The 20,713-nt window shown below is 34.6% G+C and overlaps 1 protein-coding gene across 8 annotated transcripts in view; it reads right to left on the reverse strand.

Moving 5' to 3' along the window:
• ATP8A1 (ATPase phospholipid transporting 8A1) overlaps positions 1 to 20,713 on the reverse strand; it is a 102,849-nt gene that overhangs the window by 71,533 nt on the left and 10,603 nt on the right. For 2 of the 8 annotated variants that reach the window (XM_088056116.1, XM_005517746.3), the window contains exons 5-12: positions 18,476 to 18,521; positions 14,503 to 14,543; positions 10,939 to 11,012; positions 9,160 to 9,229; positions 8,437 to 8,564; positions 5,212 to 5,323; positions 4,203 to 4,368; positions 1,906 to 2,033 (exon numbers count right to left, since the gene is read on the reverse strand). In XM_088056116.1, the coding sequence (XP_087912242.1) occupies positions 1,906 to 2,033; positions 4,203 to 4,368; positions 5,212 to 5,323; positions 8,437 to 8,564; positions 9,160 to 9,229; positions 10,939 to 11,012; positions 14,503 to 14,543; positions 18,476 to 18,521 (765 nt within the window). Of the gene's footprint in view, positions 1 to 1,905; positions 2,034 to 4,202; positions 4,369 to 5,211; positions 5,324 to 8,436; positions 8,565 to 9,159; positions 9,230 to 10,938; positions 11,013 to 13,537; positions 13,612 to 14,502; positions 14,544 to 18,475; positions 18,522 to 20,713 lie in introns of those variants that run through there. The other 6 variants (XM_005517748.3, XM_005517747.3, XM_088056118.1 and 3 more) reach the window with 4 other exon arrangements.

Genomic DNA, 20,713 nt, shown 5'->3' on the forward strand with positions numbered 1-20,713 from the left:
AAACTGCCTTTCTGGTTTCTTTTATAAACAGTGGCAATCTACACATTCAAGACGGGTATTTGTTGAATATTTATTTAAAAATACAGACAGTTAAGGAAGAATTTCATTGCATTCTCCAGTTTTTTAACAGTTTCTTTTACAGCCCGCAAAAATAATAAAGAAATCAAAACCAGCTGACTGTTTAAAAAAGTATTTAACTTTTAAAATAAAGCATTTGCTTCATCTGCTATTTCATTTGCATTCTTATCTATATCTCCATGACATATCACACACATACAAATCTATTTCAAACATTTGATCAAGGAATTAGAATAAAGTGTTCAGAATGCTGCGATAAATTTACATTCAGAAAAACATGGATAAATGGAAGGCATGTTTATGTGGCTTTAAGGAAAATATCTCACTCCCACCTCAAACAGACTAAACCCTTCTTTTTCCCCACTAATTCATTAAGAAAAAAACCCTAAAGGATGCCAAAATTATCTTTATATATTTCACAAGTGATAATACTAGCAGACACTGTTTTTGTACAATAAACTCCACTCCATTAAACTAGGGTGGTGCTTGGAAAACAAGATAATAAGCAAAATACCAAAGTAAACTGCCAAAGTCTGCAAAGAAAATAAGAAACTGAACAAAACTCCCCAGCACTGCAAAATACAGTTTTCTGATCATTCTGAATGAAACTAATACCTGAATAAAAATAATGAGAAAGTAAAAGCAGAAAAACAGAGACTGAAATGTTATAGTTCATGGTTTAAACATTGATGTGAAAAGCTGCACCACCAAAGCCCACCTTGAATGGGCCTCCTGAATGAAACCTTGGACTATGAGTTAAGCTGCCTAAGAGAACTTGAGGTATGATAAAGTGACACTTTTGTTCAATCATCTCAGGCCTGGGAAGAAACAGATAAGGCTGGGAGAGAATCCACAGCAGGGCCAAGCCCAGGAACTGTCCCAAAAATCATGCTCCCCTAGCTTTGGGCTGGGGGAGGCCATAGCTCTCAATCTGTGCTGCCAGGTTTGCACAGACTGCCCCCCCACCAAGGGTGGAGAAGGAAGAGGAGGGCCTTGGGTGTGTGGTGCAACCACTGGTCAAAGGTAGTGAACACCCACCTCTGTCACACAAACTGGCTCAGGAAAGCCCAGGAAAGCCAAATCCACAGGACATTCATGTGAGGGGTAGCTGAGGGGGTGTCACAATCATCAAAGAGCCCCAGAGTTCTCCTCAGACTCATTCCTGAGGCCTTGCCTCAGAGCACTGCACATGTACAAAATGATGCAACTGACCCAGAGTCTTGCCAGAGACAGTGTCAAACTTGCCCTAGATGTTTCCACATGGCCTGAACCAGGCTGGTTAATTAAATATTAATCCTTTGAATTCTATGCCTTTTGGACAGGGACCCTCACCACCAAGAAGAGCAGATGGAGAGGACTAACAACACATTGTTGGCACCCACAGAGGGGTGAGGTGATATATCTCTACTTAATCTGTCTCTCTCACTCTTCCTGTCCCCTTACCTCCTTTTTCTAGTTCCTTCTTTCTCTTTCATTTACTGTTAAACAAAATATATCACTTCTTGGGTATCAACTTTAAACTCGTTTGCTTTTAATCATGCTTTGGGGAATATTCAAACCTGAAGTAGCAATCCACAGAAGGCTCACTTTGCTCCTCTATAATTAGTGGATCACAACAAACATGCTCCAAAAGTCAATCTGATGCAGCTCTAAGAGCACTAAATGAAATAATTTATTATTACCTCCTCAGATTCCACTAATAATAAATAAACAGCACGTAGAAAAAGTCTGAAAAAAATGTGTACATAGACAAGCAATCCATCATTTCACTTACTTGTGAAACACTTGATTTTAGAAATCAATGCATATTATAAAAATAATATTTACCCAATTTATGAAATATGCCTGGATAAATTTAACGACTTCAAGTGTAACCAACAAGCTGATTGGAATAAGATTATTGAAGAGAATGATAAAAGTCAAGAAATTCAATCCAAAGTTGCTTGCTCCACCATCTGCCAAAAAACAAAGTAATCAAATAAATATTTGACACTGTAGTTAGAAATATATATATGTAGTGTATTCAAAATATCAAATTAACAGCTGATTTTTAAAATGTTCTAAGAAGAATATTTGGAATTAATTACAATAACACTTGTCTATAGTTAAGATCTTCCTTAGAGTTAAGGATCTCTATTATAATAGCAGAGTTCAAATTCAGCAATCTTTGTAATCATCTCTAATTTCTGAAGAGCAAATTTACCAGCCATTCCCTCTTTTGCTACATTTTAAGATCAAAATCTGGAATATATAAGCAACCAGGTTCTTAACTCAAAATATTACAGTTTTATATTTTGAAAGGGGAAATATATAGTGGAATGAATTTTTTTCTCCATCCACTTTTTTCTCCCTCAACAGAGCAAAATACTATGAAAGAGGTAACCTCACACCCCATGAAAGGAAGATATTAAATCAGAGGGTTTAATGAAAGTTCTAAACAACTGGAAATTTGAATATTAATATGTAAAACAGGAAGTTTTATACTACTTTTTCCTTTAAAGTTTTAAGTTTTTCTTTTAAAGATAACTCTAGCAGTGGCACCTCAGAGAAGATGAGAATGGGGAAGTCTGCTGTGCAGTACAGCAAAAGGGTGAAAGATGGAGCCTGCCTAGATGTATAAAAACAGCCTCAGATATGTTTCCACTGTCTGTCCAATGTGGATTGGTAACACTCTAAGATCCAGGAAAGAAAGTTTTGGAGACTTTCATCAATTGAATCATCAAATGAAGTACTTGTCTAAAAGACCAGGAAGCTAAAAAATTAAATAACTAAGGGGAAAGGGGAATAAAATGCTTCTTGCATATTAAAAGCATCTTGTATCAGAACAACCATATGCTGAATACAGCCAAAGGACATGCCTTATAAAACCCAAAACAATTTCATTTAATCATGTGACATATATCAGAAAACAAACTGACATGGATAAATGGATAATCAGTTGAGAACACACAAACCAAAATATCAATGCCTATAGAAACATTTCATGTTTCTTTTTTCAGGAAGAACAATAATTTATGAATTGCTTCACTACTGTGGTAACTATATAATAGCCACCACACTCCTAAAACCTTTATATTTCCCAGAAATGAAAAAAAAAAAGAAAATGCACAGATGAAGCACATCTGATGTCCTTCTTTGATATTTGTGAATATTGTCAATATTCTATGAACTGCTTCACTTTTTCTAACCTCACTAGGAAAACATGAAAGTTGAGTTTCTTAATAAAAAAATATGTTTCTCAGCATCAAAAAGAAGGGGAGCAAAATTCATCATAAACGCAGACACAGAAACTTCAGGAGTGCCTTCAAATCAGAACTTCAAGATTTTTCTTTTGGAACTTACCAAAACCCCAAAAAACTCCTCTTTGCTAACTACATTCAGAAGCTTTGTACTCAGGAGCCTTGCTTAGGTTCTGGCTCTGCCTAAGTAAAAAAGCCCCTAAGAAATTCTGAAAACATGAGTAATTGACTGCGAAGTATATTCATGAAAACTTCTTTCAAATCTTGTTTCCACACAGAGGGTCAGACTGTCAGGATGTTACATGCTGCTGTGAAGGCCTGTGTAACATCACACTGCCCTGCATACACCTTACATGCAACTGCCCAGTGTAATATTCTAGATGAGACCTCTCCTGCCTCTTTTACCTTCTTTAGGAGAAGTCTATTAAGTTCTGATATTACTTAGTTAAACCCCTATACAGTAAAAACTATAAAGCCACAGCATCACTTCCTAAGACAAGCAAGTTTAAAAATTCAGAAATGTCACTGCAGCTTTAAGTGTAATCTACTGGTAACAGCTCGAAGAGGCTTCATTCTGATGTCTAGGGAGCTGACTCTTTATGCCAGTGGAATGCTGATGCAGACCTTGCTGAGCTGCAGACATGGAATACCTGAAAGAAGTAGAGACAAGCAGATCATCTTGCCCTTCCTGAATTAGCAAGAAGTCAGATGGCACAGTAAGGCAAATTTTATACCTGCTGTGATATACCTAGCCCAATGACTTTGGTCAACAAAGAAGAGAGATTGACAAAAAAATACACTCTGCAAGGGAAGGTAATCATCCTCCTTTCCAAATATGAAAGGCAAGTGAGTACTAAAATATTAATATAGTGTTTTAGATCTTACAATTTAGATCAAGATACCAGTCTCTTCCAGTATGCCTTTGGTTCCATATAGCTGAACCAATGGAGCAGATCAAAGACATGGCAATAAGGATGCAGAACAAAATCAAAATCTGAATATTCGTAATTCGTTCCACATTAGACATTTTAAGAGGTGGACTTGTTGAATTCTGCAAAAGACAAAAAACAACAGCAGCTATTAAATATTAGATGAGATAACAAGGTTACCTCATCTTTTCAAATTACATGTCACTGTATCCTTTTCTAAATATTCTTCCATATACATCATCATCATAAATGCCCTAACTCTTTTACTTTAAAAAACCAAAAACTAGCAGCTTATAAATCTATGAATTGGAGCTTTAGAATTGTGTCACAAGAAGTTTAAACAATCACACAGAACACTGGTAACACTAATAGTTAAAAGAATTTTAATTCTTAAAAATGAATGTGCATACACCTTGTAAGTGCAATAGAAGACAGTTTCTAATCCAGACACACTTTTTCAAGTAACTATTTAACAAATTAGAAAAGCAATAAATAAAGCATGAATGACCAATCTGAAATTCCTTTTTCTCAACAGGTGCATCTCAATTCTGATATTTCAAAACACATTAGGTGAAGTAATTTCAGTCTCTTCCCTCCTCAATTTGTTTTCTGACAAGAATGATTACATTTGTCCTTGAAAGAAAGCCCCACAAGAGGACAGTTTTAGGAGCAGTCAAAAATAAAAAAAGACAAACTGATAACAGAACTTGCTAATAAAGAGTTTTTTCATAGCACAAGTTACAAGAAAGAATCAATGAATATGCTTATTACTGGAAAAACTCCTTTGGGGACTAAGTGACTAAAATAAAAAGAAATTGCTTTATTTTTCTTGCTTTTAATTCATATGAAAGATGCTCTACTACTTGCATGTTAGTACTATATTGAATCACGCTGTGTTTCTGTACCACAGGATGGTAAATTAAGGTAATAAAACAGACAGGTCAGGCAAAATCCAAGTGACAAACCTGCATGAGTTTTGTGTCATGTCCAGTATAGACAACTATCCCATGAACCCACTGAGTATTTCTCAACTGAGCTCCTCGTAGAAGAATCTGATCAGATCCCAGCGGAACAGTACTAGAATTAAGAAGTTTTACATTTTAGTACTAAACAATCAATGTCCATGAATAAACATAATCAGCAGATGTTAAAACTAATTTCTCAATATTTACATGATTATTGTTAATAGGTAAGGAACGTAATTTTCACATTTAACTTCTTGGGAGTTTGGACAGAGAAAACTTAACAGATAAAAAAACAGGTCAAAAATCTAAGTTTTCAAAAATATTACTTACCACTTAATTTTTATTATGAACTACTAATTTTGATATGGTACTACTAACCAAGCATACTGAAAGGAAAAATATCTAATTCTTCTGTGATTTATGATTACCAATTATCAATTATTTCCTAAATGATCTCTTACAAAATTGATTTTCAAAGCAATTTTCAAATGAAGTAATTTCTTTTAACTCTCAAATTAGTCCACTCTTCTAGTGAAATAACCATCTTTTATGAACACAGTTATTTAACATTCACAATAATATTTCATGTGCCTACTTTAAACTGCAAAACCAGGTATATTTTGTTCTGTTATTCTTTTAAAACTGCGTAGTGAAGAAGCAACATACCCTTCAAAGACATGGGAAACATTTAATTGTCTTAAATTCAGACAGCTGTCTTTACACATGTAATGTAGGTAAAGTTTTTCTTAAAAATCAAAATTTTGAGATAATTATTACTCTTTTCCACAGACAAACATGCTCTGTTTCGGTACTTTTCTTTCTGTAAATACCAGCTGGCAGTTTACACTTGTTAAAAGTGCTCTAGTGTTTGGAATTTTTACCTAAAACTACTACCTCTACTTGTTAGAAATCAGCACATTATTAAGATCGCAAATTAACTGATTAAGAACAGTAGCTGTATCTCTGATATATAAAATATAAAGCATCTGAAAAAGCCATGATATTTAGTTACATTATGGGTAGCTCAAAGAGTATTGTCAAGGTATGGAAAGCCCAGATCTGCCAGGTGTCATGTGACAAATACTCAATATTGTGATCACACTCCCCTCATAATTAAGTGATGGTGCAATGACTTGACAGAGATCGCAAGTGTCTTATTTCCCAGCTTCAGCCTTCTTAAAACTGATCCAACACATCTTATTTCTCTTGCATTTTACGTAACTACTACTGTCACCAACATGCTTGGGTTGCATTTGGTAAGGGATGTTCTCAATGGGGAGAAATGCTTTTAGAATACTCTCCTGGCAGAGGGTGTATATTAAGAGCTAGTAATTTCTGAGACACATGTGAAAACTGACACAACAAAATATTTTTGTTAACAAGTATACTGCACTCTTATCCAAAATTTTAGGAATGTCTTCAGGAAAACATATAATTTAAGCCTGGATAACCAGAATCTGACCTTGTTTTGCAGAATCCCCTCATCATTCACCAAGCCACTGTCAAGTCACAGGTTCATATACACCAGGCTAAAGAACTTTTCTCCTTTCTCTAGCTAATTGTCTTCATGGACTAGAACAAAGCTGCTGTATACTCATAAGCATAATAAAGACCTGCACACTTTGGCGATTAGAGTTAACTCACTCAAAGGCTGAGGATAGCAAAGCTTTTGCCTCTTTTAGTTCACAGATTTAGCCAAAAGGCAAAATTCCTCTCCCATGAAGGGAAAAAGAAAAGACTGAGAAGGTCAACAATATACAACTTTTATGGAACTCCAATTAAGTGAAAGAAGACGGAGATACATTTTCAGTTTCCTCTATTGCTTTTGCAAGTATGTTAATATGGTAATGGATAAAGTGTAAACCACAGCTGCTGCACCTAGATAATGTGGTCAGAAGGTCTAAAGACCTGGACAAATAAATATGAATTAGATGAATTTGCACTCCCCCTATTATGGGCAGAAAAAGAACATAACCCCTAATTTTTCAGGTTGAACTAAGGCCAAGATTCAAAAAGAGTTACTTACCTACAATTCTTTTTCACTGAAGGTAAATATTATATTAGAACCACACTTTTGAAACTATCCTACTATACAGAAACTATAGGCAAAGTATTCCAAAACAGAATTTCTCAATTGAAAAATTTCTTGACCAGCAGATGGCATCCTCCTACACATTCTTGAGGCATAATAGCCATCAGCATATTCAATATTTATTTTTTAATCATATTTTTAAAATTAAATTATTAGATTAAAAAGGAAAGTATGTTTTTCCTTCTAGCCAGGGAGGAAGAATGAATGTGTGGATCTGCTATAACTATTACCTTCAGAGAAGAATTACAGGTAAATGTTTTTGTCTTCTTAATGACAAGAACAGTGGAATTATAATAGATCCACACTCTTGGGACTGAAAAATCCTAGAATGCATCTGCAAGAAATCAGTAAATGAAAAATGGAATATTAAGGGGAAAAATAAAAGATATTTAGTGATTAGTTAGTACTATATGTATCAGTCTAAAACCACAAACATTAATAATACTGGATATGGAGAAATAAATACCTACCAAATAAATAAGAAATACTGTAAATCTTTGGGAATGAAGGATTCAGAAATTCTGTATCTAGCAATAAATCTTCTGTGAATCCACAGAGGACTCTGAATATCAGTATTTGGTAGGCTTTTCAGTATTTTAAGATTTTTTTTTTTTTAAGCAGTTGTACAAGCATGTGTATTTTAAGTGAACATTTTCTATTTTTAAAGAACATACTTTCAGTAAACTAAGGCATTAAACGTTTTTCAGCTACCAAATTAGAAGAATTTGAGATATATAGCCATGGAGTCTGTTCCACTCCACACTTAGACAAATGGAAGAAAAGAACAATTTAAAAAAAAAAAGGCAAGAAATCATTTCTATTCAGCTTCTGTAACAGATGACATGCTTAATAAGTGAGTTACTAGGTACATATTTCAGAACTGTCAGAATTTGATTAGCAGTTTCTTCCATTATTAATAACTAACACTTTCTGAAGGACAACTAGTAAAACAATTCAAGTTGTAGACATTCGAAGTAAGGTCTTATGCTTCTAGTTTTTCAAAAGAATAGTCTAGCAGAGAATACATAAAAAAAGATTTACTATTCATATTTTTACTTCAGTAGTTTAAGAATACATTAGCTGTCTGCTGTTAGACTGAGTCTCCCAATATCTTCTTCCTTGTATTCACGTACCCATGCCCTTCCAGTCTGATGTTTCCAACAAAGTCATAGAGATGTCGGTTTGGGCTCTCACACTCAATTCTGCCAGAGAGTTGCATCAAGCTGTCTGTGTCCTTGATGTCTGATGTTAGTGGCAAACCCTGTAAACAAAATTCATTTGTCATGACATTAAAAAACAGTACCTGATAACATATCTACATATTATAAATCTAAGAGCAAGACCAGAAAGCAATCATCCCTATGGCAGCAAAATGGACCAGCTACACTTTACTGTTGCAACAGGGTGCTACAGTGAAAACGTCACCTTGGCATCTGAAAGTACCACTACAAAGACAGGGTCATAACCCATCACAAAGAATGTCCCTGTATAGTGACAGCACACTCAGTCAAAATCTGCTATTCCCTACCTGTCCCTGAAGGACAATACTGGCCTCATCAGCTGCTTCCTTCAGGGCTTCTGTCTCATCATCTGCTCTCAAAAAAAAAAGTCAGTACCCAAACTACTTATGTTTCTACCTATTTTCCCAAAGAAACGCCCTAAAACAAAGCACAAAGAATGACTTAGGAGTAACCACTCATTCCTTCACTTTTATGATGCCAATAATCCACAGCTTTTTATTCAAACCACTAAAATTTCGAAGTCTTCTAAAACATCCATTAGTGTAATAAATGTTTTTTATAAGCAGTAACAGATAAAAATAGTATTAGAAATATTCTCAAAAATGAAATTCCTACCTGTCGAATTTTTAAGTTTGTCTCACCATCTAAGTTAGATGTTTCAATGTAGCACATGGCCTGTGGTTCACTATTAAGAGAAAAAAACTCCTGAATTCAAAATTATAATGGCAAAATCCATAAACTTCCTGTAATCTTGTAATACTTATTTATGCAAACAGGTTTGTCTTACGAAATCTTCAAAAACCAGAATAATTTACAGACAAATCTATAAAAACTAATAGTAATAAAAATAAACAGTTATAAAAACTAACATTTTCAGAGAAGTTTGCCAAAGCCTATTTTATTAAACAAAACATTGATAAAAGCACTGTACACAGAAAAAGTGTTCTATATTTACACAGGAGATTATGATATGGGCACAGTGTAGTGCATTTGTTGTGCTTACTATGGCAGACAGCAGGAGTTTAAGACACAAAAGTTTCCCGGCAAAATGTTTTCTTACAAAAGAAGTCTAAATTATGGATAACATAATACAGTTTTTGAAATATATCCTTCTTCTGCCATTTCAAAAGCTTTTTTATAAATTAAAAGTCCTAAGTTCATGCAGAATATTACTACTTGAATGCATCATCTATCTGACAGACACCAAGAAATTTCTAAATTACTCCAGTCAGCTCCCATTTTCTGGGCATGAGGACAGAACACCTACTATTTAAATCTAAGACAGAAAGAAGTTTTGATTCTGAAAAGGATAAAGTAAGTCATAAAGACCCCTTAACACTTAAAAAAATAAAATGGACCAGCTACACTTTACTTTTACTCTCTACACCATTTTAATGCTTCCAGTGTTTTCCTTTTACCATGAAATTCGAACATCAATTATTTTTAAAATTTCTTTTATTAATGCAACAGTGGCTAAGATGACTTAATTTTAGATTATTTGCAGGATAATATTAAGTAGGTTATTTTAATACAATTTTGTAAAGTACAAGCATTAAAATGTGAAAACTTATCAAAAGGTACATTCAGCCTACTGTTTCATTCTTGGCAAACTTCTCTAAAAGTATAAATAACTTTTATTTAGTCCATTTAGATGGAACCACCTGTGTAAGATGTTTTCACAATTCTAACATTTTAATTAGTTAACAATAAAAACCAAACAATACTTTTGTAAAGCACTTTTAAACTAAGGCAGCAAAGACATTTCAAGTGAGACACATGCTTAATTGCAATAACTGTAGCAGATGACAGTGACCTCCAAAGTAAGTTACAGTTAGATCAAGGCAGGCCCATTGATTTGTTAGGGAAAAAAACAAAGTGTGGTAAGAGTGCAGACAATAGCATAAAGCTGACATGTCTAAGAAACATGCATTTTGTCACAATACACAAGAACAACGCTGCTTTTGCCACCACATGCAGCAGAGATTGTGCAACATCCAAGTTTGTGCAGAGGGTCCTCTACCAGTCCCACCAATGTTAAACTATACTCTTTGCTGAAAATAGCGAGTTGGTAGAAACATGTATATTCCTCTTAAACGTACATGTAACCTTGTGTTTAACTGTGTTTATTCAATGACAACTTGTTTGATAAAATTTCATGATGGTAGTGTAAAAACCAAGACGAGTGAAACAATTTTAACTTCTTGAAGTGTTATTGTGTATTTTCATTTTAATGATTTGTACTTGATAAAAGAACCCTTTCTAATTTTATAAATATGTAGGTTTTGTTGGAGAAAGGTGAATTGCAAAGGAAAGATTATCAACATGGCAGTGTTATTCGTATTTGGTTTATGAGGACCCACATACACATATCCTGTGCAACTACTTTATTCTAACCTTGATGACAGACTGATGAGATCAGCTGGGAGATGTTCCCCATTGGTCACTTTCACTACTTCCCCTACTGCCACCTACACATCCCAGTTTAAAATGATTAGAACAGAAAAATAAGTGACGGGAAAAAAAAAACAAACAACAAACAAAACAAATGAACAAAGACAAAAAGACAGAGTTTGAAATTATTATTCAAACAATACATGTTAATTAAAATGTCTGATGACAGTTTTTTCAAAATCTATTTTAATCAGGTCAGAAAGGAAAGAGCTAGAACAGTTTCATTTTTATTCAAGTGGTTTATTTTACTGTTAGGCACAAACTTTAAGCTGCTGAACACACTGACATTGTATGTAAACATAAAACAGTGTTATGCTTCTTTCTCAACTGACCAAGTTTCTAGCCACTCCATACATCAATTAAAAAAACAAAAGCTGCAACAATTGATTTTCCAACAACTTCTCTGAAGAGTCAGGTAACAAGTACCTTTTCTATGTAGAAAGCTGAAAATTACTTAGTATTTTTTTCCAGTTTTGTAAATTTCAGCGTACACTGAACTATCAAGAACCATAGAGAATTAAATTTCAGAAGTTTGTGTCCTTCACTGTAAGAGATTATAGTTGCCTAAAAAAATTAAGATCCTTCTGTTCTCCAGAAACTGCTATTGCTGGTAAAAAGAACCCAGTATTATTAGTTTGGCCCACAGATTCACATTGCTTTTGGAACCTAAAATGTAACTAGGCATTATTAAAGATCTGAAAGCAAAATTGATGAAAGTCTTCCTGAAGAAATATGGCCACATGGAGATGAGAGATGGAAGAGAGCATATGCCAGTATGCAGGCAGAATTAGAGGTCATGTAGTAGTACAGTGGTCTCTCCTGGAAGCAAGGCTGGAACAGGATCCTAGTGATATAACTAGGGAAGAAGTTTTAGCTGGAAGAAATGCCTGAACTGGGCCTAGAAAAGCAATTGTGATTCAAAGTGTCCCCATTGCAAACTGGATCCTAGAAGAAAAGCTGACAGGAAAATTCAGTGTGAGTAATGGTCACAGTTGGTCACACAGAGTGTGTTCTGATAAGGGCACTAAAGAGAGGTTAAACAAAGTGGAAACAGTCCTGACAAAGTCCAGTAGCAGCTAACTATTATTTTCACTGTCAATTCGTGATACAAGTTTTCTTCAGGGGTACAAAGATTGCAAAGTATGCTTTTCAGGCAGTTGGTATCTTCCTGTGTGTAAACCACAACTGTGATGCAAGTGTCCTCCAAATTTGAAAGGGCAAAACTGTGAAGACACCTAGGAATAGACTCAAATTTAGGGGACTACTGAGGAAGCTTATGAAGAAGCTACTCTGAGAGGATGTAATCTCTTCCACCTGCAAGACACTATGGTTAGCATGAGAGAAGCTATTATCAGGCCAATAGAAAAAGTGTCCTTGCTGCACGATGTATTGCCTGCAAAGATCTCGGTGGAGAATTTATAAATGCTTCTCAAAGTACAGAAGTAAAAGGTTTACAGAGGACACTCAACACAAGCCAAGTTATGACTAATATTAGCACTGAAGACAGACTGTGGGGTGACACAGTATTTTCTGGGAACTACTTTACACTTGATAATAATTTATTATAAGTGTTCTAGAAACAGCTATGCTTAATTTTGAGTTATAATGGAAGACACAGGAGCATTGTACTAGTCTATACCACAGTCTGTCAACAGAAACACATAGGATCCTAACTTAATTAATTTTAGGCATGAGTAGATTAATTAACTTCAGTGGGGTCATAGAGGGTTTATACTTAAATCATAGTCATATACATTACTCTTCTGCTTGTGCCAGAAAAAAAAAAAATACAATACAGTCACATTCAGATAATATTCATTAAAAAAGGATTCTTAGAATATGTTATCTGTTGACCTGATCAAATAGATGTTGAAAAATGTGCATCTCCCACTTAAGATGTGGATTTCTTAAATAAAACTGTCCAAGGAAATGATGATAAACAACCTCTGATTGTCCATGTAAAAAGGGTCACAGCATGACATGCTAAAAATTAATTCCTGCTTTTAACTGATGAAATTATTCATAATATATATATTAGATAATAAAGTGTGTGTTCAGATAGTGCTAATTTGATGATTCACATCTCATGTTCACTTTTTTCCCCTGATTCAATTATCAGACTGGAGACTATATAATTTAAAAACCATTTCTGTTCCCTGTAAAATATCCATTTTGATTTACTTATGGGATGAAATTTGTTGGGTACATATCCAAAAGCCAACATGGTTAAATATGGCAGTTGAGGTCAAATTTTTAGACAGAGAAACAGCCTTTTTTGTATTATACCCAACAACAAAATTAACATACTACATTTTTCTTAGAGGTAAATTGAATGCCAGTGTAATTTCAAAACTGTAGTTGTCACAGTTTAAAAAAAACCCATTACCTTAAATGATAAATGACTAAATGAACACAAGCCTACACTTCAGGGCAGAAGCACTTTTGTTTATTCTTTATTTCCTTGGAGCAATCACAAATAAATAAATAAATGCAGGGTAGAGAAACCAGCCTCTACACTATAAGCATCAGTGGGCATCTCTACCTTGATGAGAGCAGTACAGTGTCAGCAGGTATATACTCTTTGCCTTTTATTATAACTATATCTCCAACATCTACCTGAAAGAAAACTGGGAATTGGTTAATGATCTCAAACAAAATGTACTATACCCTTATTTTAAGTACATTAAATATTTACCTGCCGAATTTGCTAGCAAGACTGTTAGAAACTCACACACTTAGAGAAATTAGATTGTACAACTGGAGTTCTGTCAAAAGTTACTAGAATTCTTTGGAAATCTAATCTTTAATAAACTTAATTAGCCAAATAAGCCTAATGTTGAATAGTCTTCTCTATGCAGTTCTTTAATTTTGATGGTTTTGTAAAATTCTTTACTGAAAGACTGAAGTTGAGTTAAAGAAGAAATTAATCTCACCTAAAACGACACTTTTGTTGCATCACACCATACACTTGCTTCTTCAAAGGTATATGCCAATTTCATCTGAACCTTACTTCCAAATTACAGTGGGTCAAATTTTCTTCAAGTTTTCAGGTATGGAAACCACTAAAGCTAAGTGACTAGATGTTAGTGAAACATTTAATTCTTGAAAGATACCTTTAAGAGTTCCTTCTTAACTACTACATGAAAGTCTTGAAAGTTCCCATGATTTAAGCTGATGAAGTTCAACAAATACCAAAGTAACTAGTTTCCATAAAGAAGTTTCTGCCTTGGCAAACCACATTATACTAAGGAAGCAAGTAATTTTGCCACAGACATCATATTATTCAGTTTAATCCCACTGAAGTTTACCAGTCTTGACTCATGCTATCAAAACTAACTTGACTTCAAAGTACGTTTTGGAAGACAAATATCAACAAAGAAAAAACAATACAAGAGATTATACATTTCCCGTAATACCAGTTATTTTTTATCATTAACAATTACATGCAGAAATATAACCAATATTAAATTGCATTATGCTCTAAAAGTGACCAATGAAGACACACACCTTCTCCCAGTGGACAATCTCCCATGCACCATTTCGTAGTACTAAAAAAAAAGGAAAAAAAATAAAGATTTTTCCAGTCGTACAATCTAATGGCAGTTTACAGGTATGTGCTAGAGTCCTTATGAAAAGCCATACAGACACATTTCATTTACCTAATATTTTAGACCATGCCTTGTTTCTATCAATTCAAATCAAGAATTTCAAATACATAGTACATATTCTTTTAACAGTTTTTGTACCATTGAATCTTATTACAAAGTCAATTAGAACATTTTACAGGCCTTGAGAACCAAATAAATCTGATATAGATTTTTATGATGTGTTTTCCCAAATAAATAAGTAACTGTAATAAAAACTTCCAAAGTTAAAAAGTTTTGAAATTATTGGGGGGGAAAGAGGAATATATTCAATATTTATTACAAGTGCCAGGAGGCTGACTACAGTTTATCTATTCTGTTGTTATTGTTGTATCAGAGAACTTTAGGATCACAACAGTCACCTCCTCCACAAATATACTGAAAATGCCCCATGCTATTTAGAGTAGTATTTAGTATAATTTTTCCCTGGTAGTCACAATGAATATTGTAGCCACATTCAACTATGCTAGTTTTAAGTGATACTATTATGATAAAAAAAACATGCCTTGTTGCCAGTTAATTGCCAAGATTATATTTTCAGAGAATAATACAGGTAACGTTTTTTAGCCCCAGTTACTGAAGATGGACGTGCAAAAAGAAAGAGAAACATATTATCTGTATCAACACTCAGATAACTTTAAGAGACTGTTCCCTTTCACTGGGTTTTCCAGCTTTCAAATCGTCAGGAAGCTTAAGTTCCAAATCAGGACCAAGTTCTTACACAAGAGTGTGCTGACTTCAAATAAGTGGATCAAAAATCTGGGACTACATATGGCCTTTACATTAAAGTCTTACTGTAGGTTCTGTTCACGCTGACTTCTTGTGTGTCTCAATGATATCTGCCATCATAACTTAACCTGCTTAGTAATTCCTTCTGCTTAGTAAGTCTTCCCCTTCCTTTCCCCAGATTTATTAGTGTGGATATGCTCAGGCCAATCGTAGATGGGGCAGTCTACTTTTCTGCCAGTAAGCAAGGTATTTTAATGACATCACCAACCAGCCTCACCAACCAGCCGATCATTGTATAAAATCTATTTTGACAAACCGTTTCCCTCCACTGGTAAAACTACAGATTCAGTGTGCTGACTGGTTGCAATGCTGTCCTAAGGAACTCAATGCATTTGATAATTGTGCTGCCAACTACCTATTTCCCTCCCCTTGTGTCAGCAACACAGCTTATAATACAGCAATTTGGATTCGTGGGGCCATGGCACCAATCAGATGAAAGAACTGAGGAGAATTACAAATATGCCTTTCAGCAATCCAGACAACTAAGTTTCACAAATAGTTACAGTATAATGAGTGCCACTGGAGTTCTGCAGGTCTGAAATACAAGTATATCACCAGACCTAGCCAGTGGCTTCATAGAAGAGGCTTCTGGCTGCAGGGTGAAGGTTCTGTCCGGCCATCACCCCATGCCAAGGTGTGTGCCCTCCACTGCTTTATGTGTGCTGCCTCCAAGGTCTGTGGGTCCCTTTGATAAGCCAGTTTAATCCACTCCATGGAAGGACACTATAATTTTTTTCTTTCTGGATTTGTTTCTGGCTGGTTTAAATGGTTAAGATCAGCTCATAAACAGATGAATCAGACTCCTGAAAACATGCTGAGCCACCTGAAATCTCAAGAGTAGTCTAACCCTAGCTTGATCTGGTAAGCTTTTAAGGACAATTAACACACAGTAACATTCAGTTAAATCCATTTTCTTATGAGAACAAAAAAAGAAGTGGTGTTGCTATGTACCTTTCACATAATGGTTAGAGAACTTGCATCATAAAGCCTTCTGCAGCCTTTTGCATTTGTATCTTCCACTTCACCTGTCTCTAACAACTAATTTTCAAAACCATTTTCCATCTGCCCTACAGAAGGCTACTTCACACTGCAGAAATGCAGATTTCATCGTGTATGTCTGATGGTGTCCTGCTGTATCATGCATGTATGCAGCCTGAGGCAACAAAAATCATCCCCAATGCAGCCTAATACATCCAAATCCTTTGCAAAAGGTTTTTTATAGTAAACTTTTAGAAAGTTAATTACTTTCTAAACTTACTAAGTTAATTAGTAAGGCTGAGACACAGATTGCCATTAACAGTAAGTTTAACAGGGACCCATATACAGAATCTACATATGCACATGTCATCTCACTAACAACTTTGTGTGTTTAAAAGGCAATCAAAGGTGGAGCTACATATACAATGTACTATGCACACCGCTGCTTTTCAGGGTCACAGAACTGCAGAATACATGAAAATAAAGTAAGAGTACCATACTGATTAACTTTTTAACTATTGCTTTGACAATAGATTGTATTTGACAATACATTTAAAAATTGCTTTGTCAGGATGCTAGGATCAATGCTGCACGTATGTGAATCCTGAATTAGCTTAAGAAATTTGTTTCTCAGTGCTAGCAATATTTTATTTATCCTCATCACACATTTAACTTTATCTCTTCTGCATGCATGGAACATTGAGGAATCTTAGGAACAGTTACCAAAGACCCTGATAAGAGATAACCAAGAAGATGAGTCAGAAACGAGAGTAAAAGAAGCCTTTTATTAAAACTTTCTACATGCTAGACAAAAGGAAAAGCTGAAAAGGCATTTTAACATTTCACTGCCACAAAAACTATTTATAATCTCAAAAGCTATGAATGGTTGATGAAAGAATTTTGCATGTTGATATTGAGTTTTCTTTGGTTTTTAGGTATTGCTAAGAGGTTATCTGTTTCTCCAGGCCTGTCCTCTGGAGATTTCTATTTCTATGATTTCAGTCAATAGTTTTGTCTCCCCATCCTAATCTCTCCATACCTGCTATTGAGCTCAGTAGTTTCTACATGCTCAATAGTTTGCTAAGCTATCTTGCCCTCACAGTCCTCATAAACTTTACAGTAAAGAGTTACATACAATTTCAGTAGGGTTTAAAATGTGTGTTTCCAGTATTTAGCAGTGTTACACAATTGTTTAACTGATGACTACATTGGTCCCTAAAAAAATTATGGTTATTTTTATTATATATTTAAAAGGATTCCATGTAGGATTTTTCTCTTTGGAGTATTTTTCATATTTTCTGCAATCAAATTTACATGACACTCATTCCTCCTCCTGTTTATAAAAATAGGACTATTTCAATTGAGAGAGGTCTATCTCAGAACAAATAACGTGAAAAGCTGAAGAGCAGCAAAGCAGGAACCTAAATTTTGACATCCTACCTGACAAGAATGTTTAGGATATACCAATACCTTCCTCACTTTCTGAGCTATATTAATCCCAGTTTTATACCACTTTTCTTTATCAAAATCTATTAAAAAAACCACATGCTAATGCTTTGGTTAGGGTACATTGGCTAAGTATCTCAATTTCTAATCAAACAGTTATATTAATTTAATAAAAAACCTAAACAAATCAAGCCCAAAAGAACTCCATTAGTCTTTATCCACAGTTTTGAAGCAGCATAGAAAGACAGTTCTATTTTTTTGGTGCTACCTTCTTACTGCTGGCTGAAAATAATTATATATGTACTCAGAAATGCAAACTTTTAATTATAAAGTAGGCCCATTAAATATATAGGTGATTACGATCTTCTAACAGCGACAGCATCACCTCTGCTAAATGAATAAATGCTCAAGTGTCTTAGGAACCTCATAATCTTAAACTAGAACATATTCTACTTTGTGGGGCTAACATCACTGCAAATTATTATTTCAATTGTTAACCTTACACATTTTGAAGTAATCTGCACATGCAATTTCCCACTCAGTTACGTCAGCAGTTCAAATTGTATTACTACCATGTGCAAAAATTCAACCCCCCCTGAAAAAAGGTTGAAGAAATTTCCTACCTTGAGTTTGTTTCTTGTTCACTGCATTATCAGCTTTATGCCTTTTCTAAATTAAAAACGTAGAGTGGTTAAAGGTTTCTGTTGGTAAGATAAAGCTTTCATATTTCTAATAAAAAAAACATCTATTAGTCCCTCCCACTCATCTAGTCAATAAACATTTAAACATTCACACAGAACTATTAATTATTCGCGTACTTATGAACACCAGGAAAGTCACATCCAGATCCAGGCTAATTGTATTGTAATAAAAGATCTTTTCATGTGGGCAGTCTCTATCTGGACAAGTTCCTTACATAAGGAACTGGTGCATTTCAATACCACAACTTTGCCCTCTCCTGAACTGCAAGATGATTCTACCACAGCAAAGATCATGGAACAATTTTTCATCTCAGTGTCTCATACAGACATCTGAAGTCAGGCAATGACTGTGTAAACATAATGACTCCACTTCTACAAAGCTGCCTGCAGACTTCAACAACAGTAACGAACAGACAAACAAACAAAAAATCATCAGCACCCCCCCCAAACAGGCAACGATGCCCCTCAGTTTATATATATTAATATATAATATTAATATAGCTATGAGACGTCTTTTGACAGTAATCTTTTGATACAGCTATTAATAACCAGCATTTTCAAGGTATGACCAAACTCAGATACAAGAAGTTTAGAAGAGTACTAGTTTTAACACACTATTTAGGACTCATGAACTCAGTTTTTCCTGAGCAGGAACATGTTTTAGAAAATTAATTTAAATAGATTTAACTGGTTTAGGTTCACTTTTAAAAGAGATACTCAGAATTCATGCCTTTGTGATACAAAAAAAAATCAGAACCAATTTTGTAAAATGAAAGAAAAATAGGTCAAGATACTTGAGTGACTTATTGCCAATAAAATGTTGATTTGACTCTGAGCTAGCAGCTCTTAAAATGCCACCTTATAACTTTGCAAAATTGAAGTACTATTTTTTACAGTTATTTACTATTATTTTCACAGATTACCAGCAGAATCTCCTTTCAAAAAGATGGCTGACTGTAAGGATAAATAACCTTTGATCAAAGGGAAGGCACAATTTGACCAAAGCAGATGTCTATTTGCCCACAGGGTGAATCTCCTCCATTTTGAAAAGGTAAATGTCCAGTGCTTTCTGAGGAATGACAGGTGAAAGTCATCGGAAACAGCTGACGATCTAACACTGCATGCCACAAATCTTGCTAGCACCTTTGAAGCACATATGGAAAACACATGCTGTTCATGAATAATATCTTCTGCTAATGTCTTTCTCTTCTTGGTATTTTATTCCAGAAAAAGAAACATTTGGTTCTTGAGTTAAAAGTATATTTTATATATACTTTTAAGTATATAAGGTGCAATTGTTGATATCAATATAAAACGTTCCCATCCAAAAGCTTTAATATTAGATGAAGATTATCATTTGTGGAGATCCCAGATATTCACTGTGTAAAAAAACTGAGACATAATGGAAATTAATGGTTAAAGGAATACACTTTGAATATTTTACTATGTAGAAAGTGGTCAGTTTTCTCGGCAAAAACAGAACTGTATTGGTTTTAGGTATCTCAGTAGCATTTGGTAATGGGAACTTTAGCTGGTATATGTAAAACCCACTATATCTGATCCCTGTCTTTCTCCCCTGCAACACCAAACTGTACACTTCAAGCTACAAAGAGCAAATGGTAGAAATAAATAACAAAAGCGACTGCATGAGATAATTTAAAAAAGAACACTTTGTACAGTAGCAGAAGCCTCAGTTTTATATTTGCCTAGACACTGACAGATGGTGTAAGTCTGTAAGCATTAACAGCAGAATGGTTAAAAATACCTAAAAGAACATGAATTGATTGTATGGCTTTTTTTCAAAAGGGGTTTTGTTTATGTAGAGAGAAAGCAACAAAGGTATTTAAGGAGAAGATGACTGTAAGGTAGCAAAAGCAAGAAATGAAAAGAAATGAAACAGAAGAAAAATATTTAATGGAAACAGCATTGTGTCTTCCTTGTGACCCAGGAGCTTCATACAACCTAGGAAATCTGTATCTTGCCTACCATCCATTCACAGAGGTAATTGAGGAGAAAACTGAGTTGACTGTATCAATAAAGGCAGCATGCAACCAATTACTCTCCATTTCAAACCTCCTTTGCAGCTCAACACTCTTCCTCTTGGTCATGTTTCTGCATATACATTGTAATTCTGCTCAAACACAATAAATCTGATGTTCC

The sequence above is a fragment of the Pseudopodoces humilis genome, chromosome 6, assembly GCF_049639895.1.
Source record: "Pseudopodoces humilis isolate 2021_Gansu_Grassland_sample_001 chromosome 6, ASM4963989v1, whole genome shotgun sequence".
NCBI classification, from domain to species: Eukaryota; Metazoa; Chordata; class Aves; order Passeriformes; family Paridae; genus Pseudopodoces; species Pseudopodoces humilis.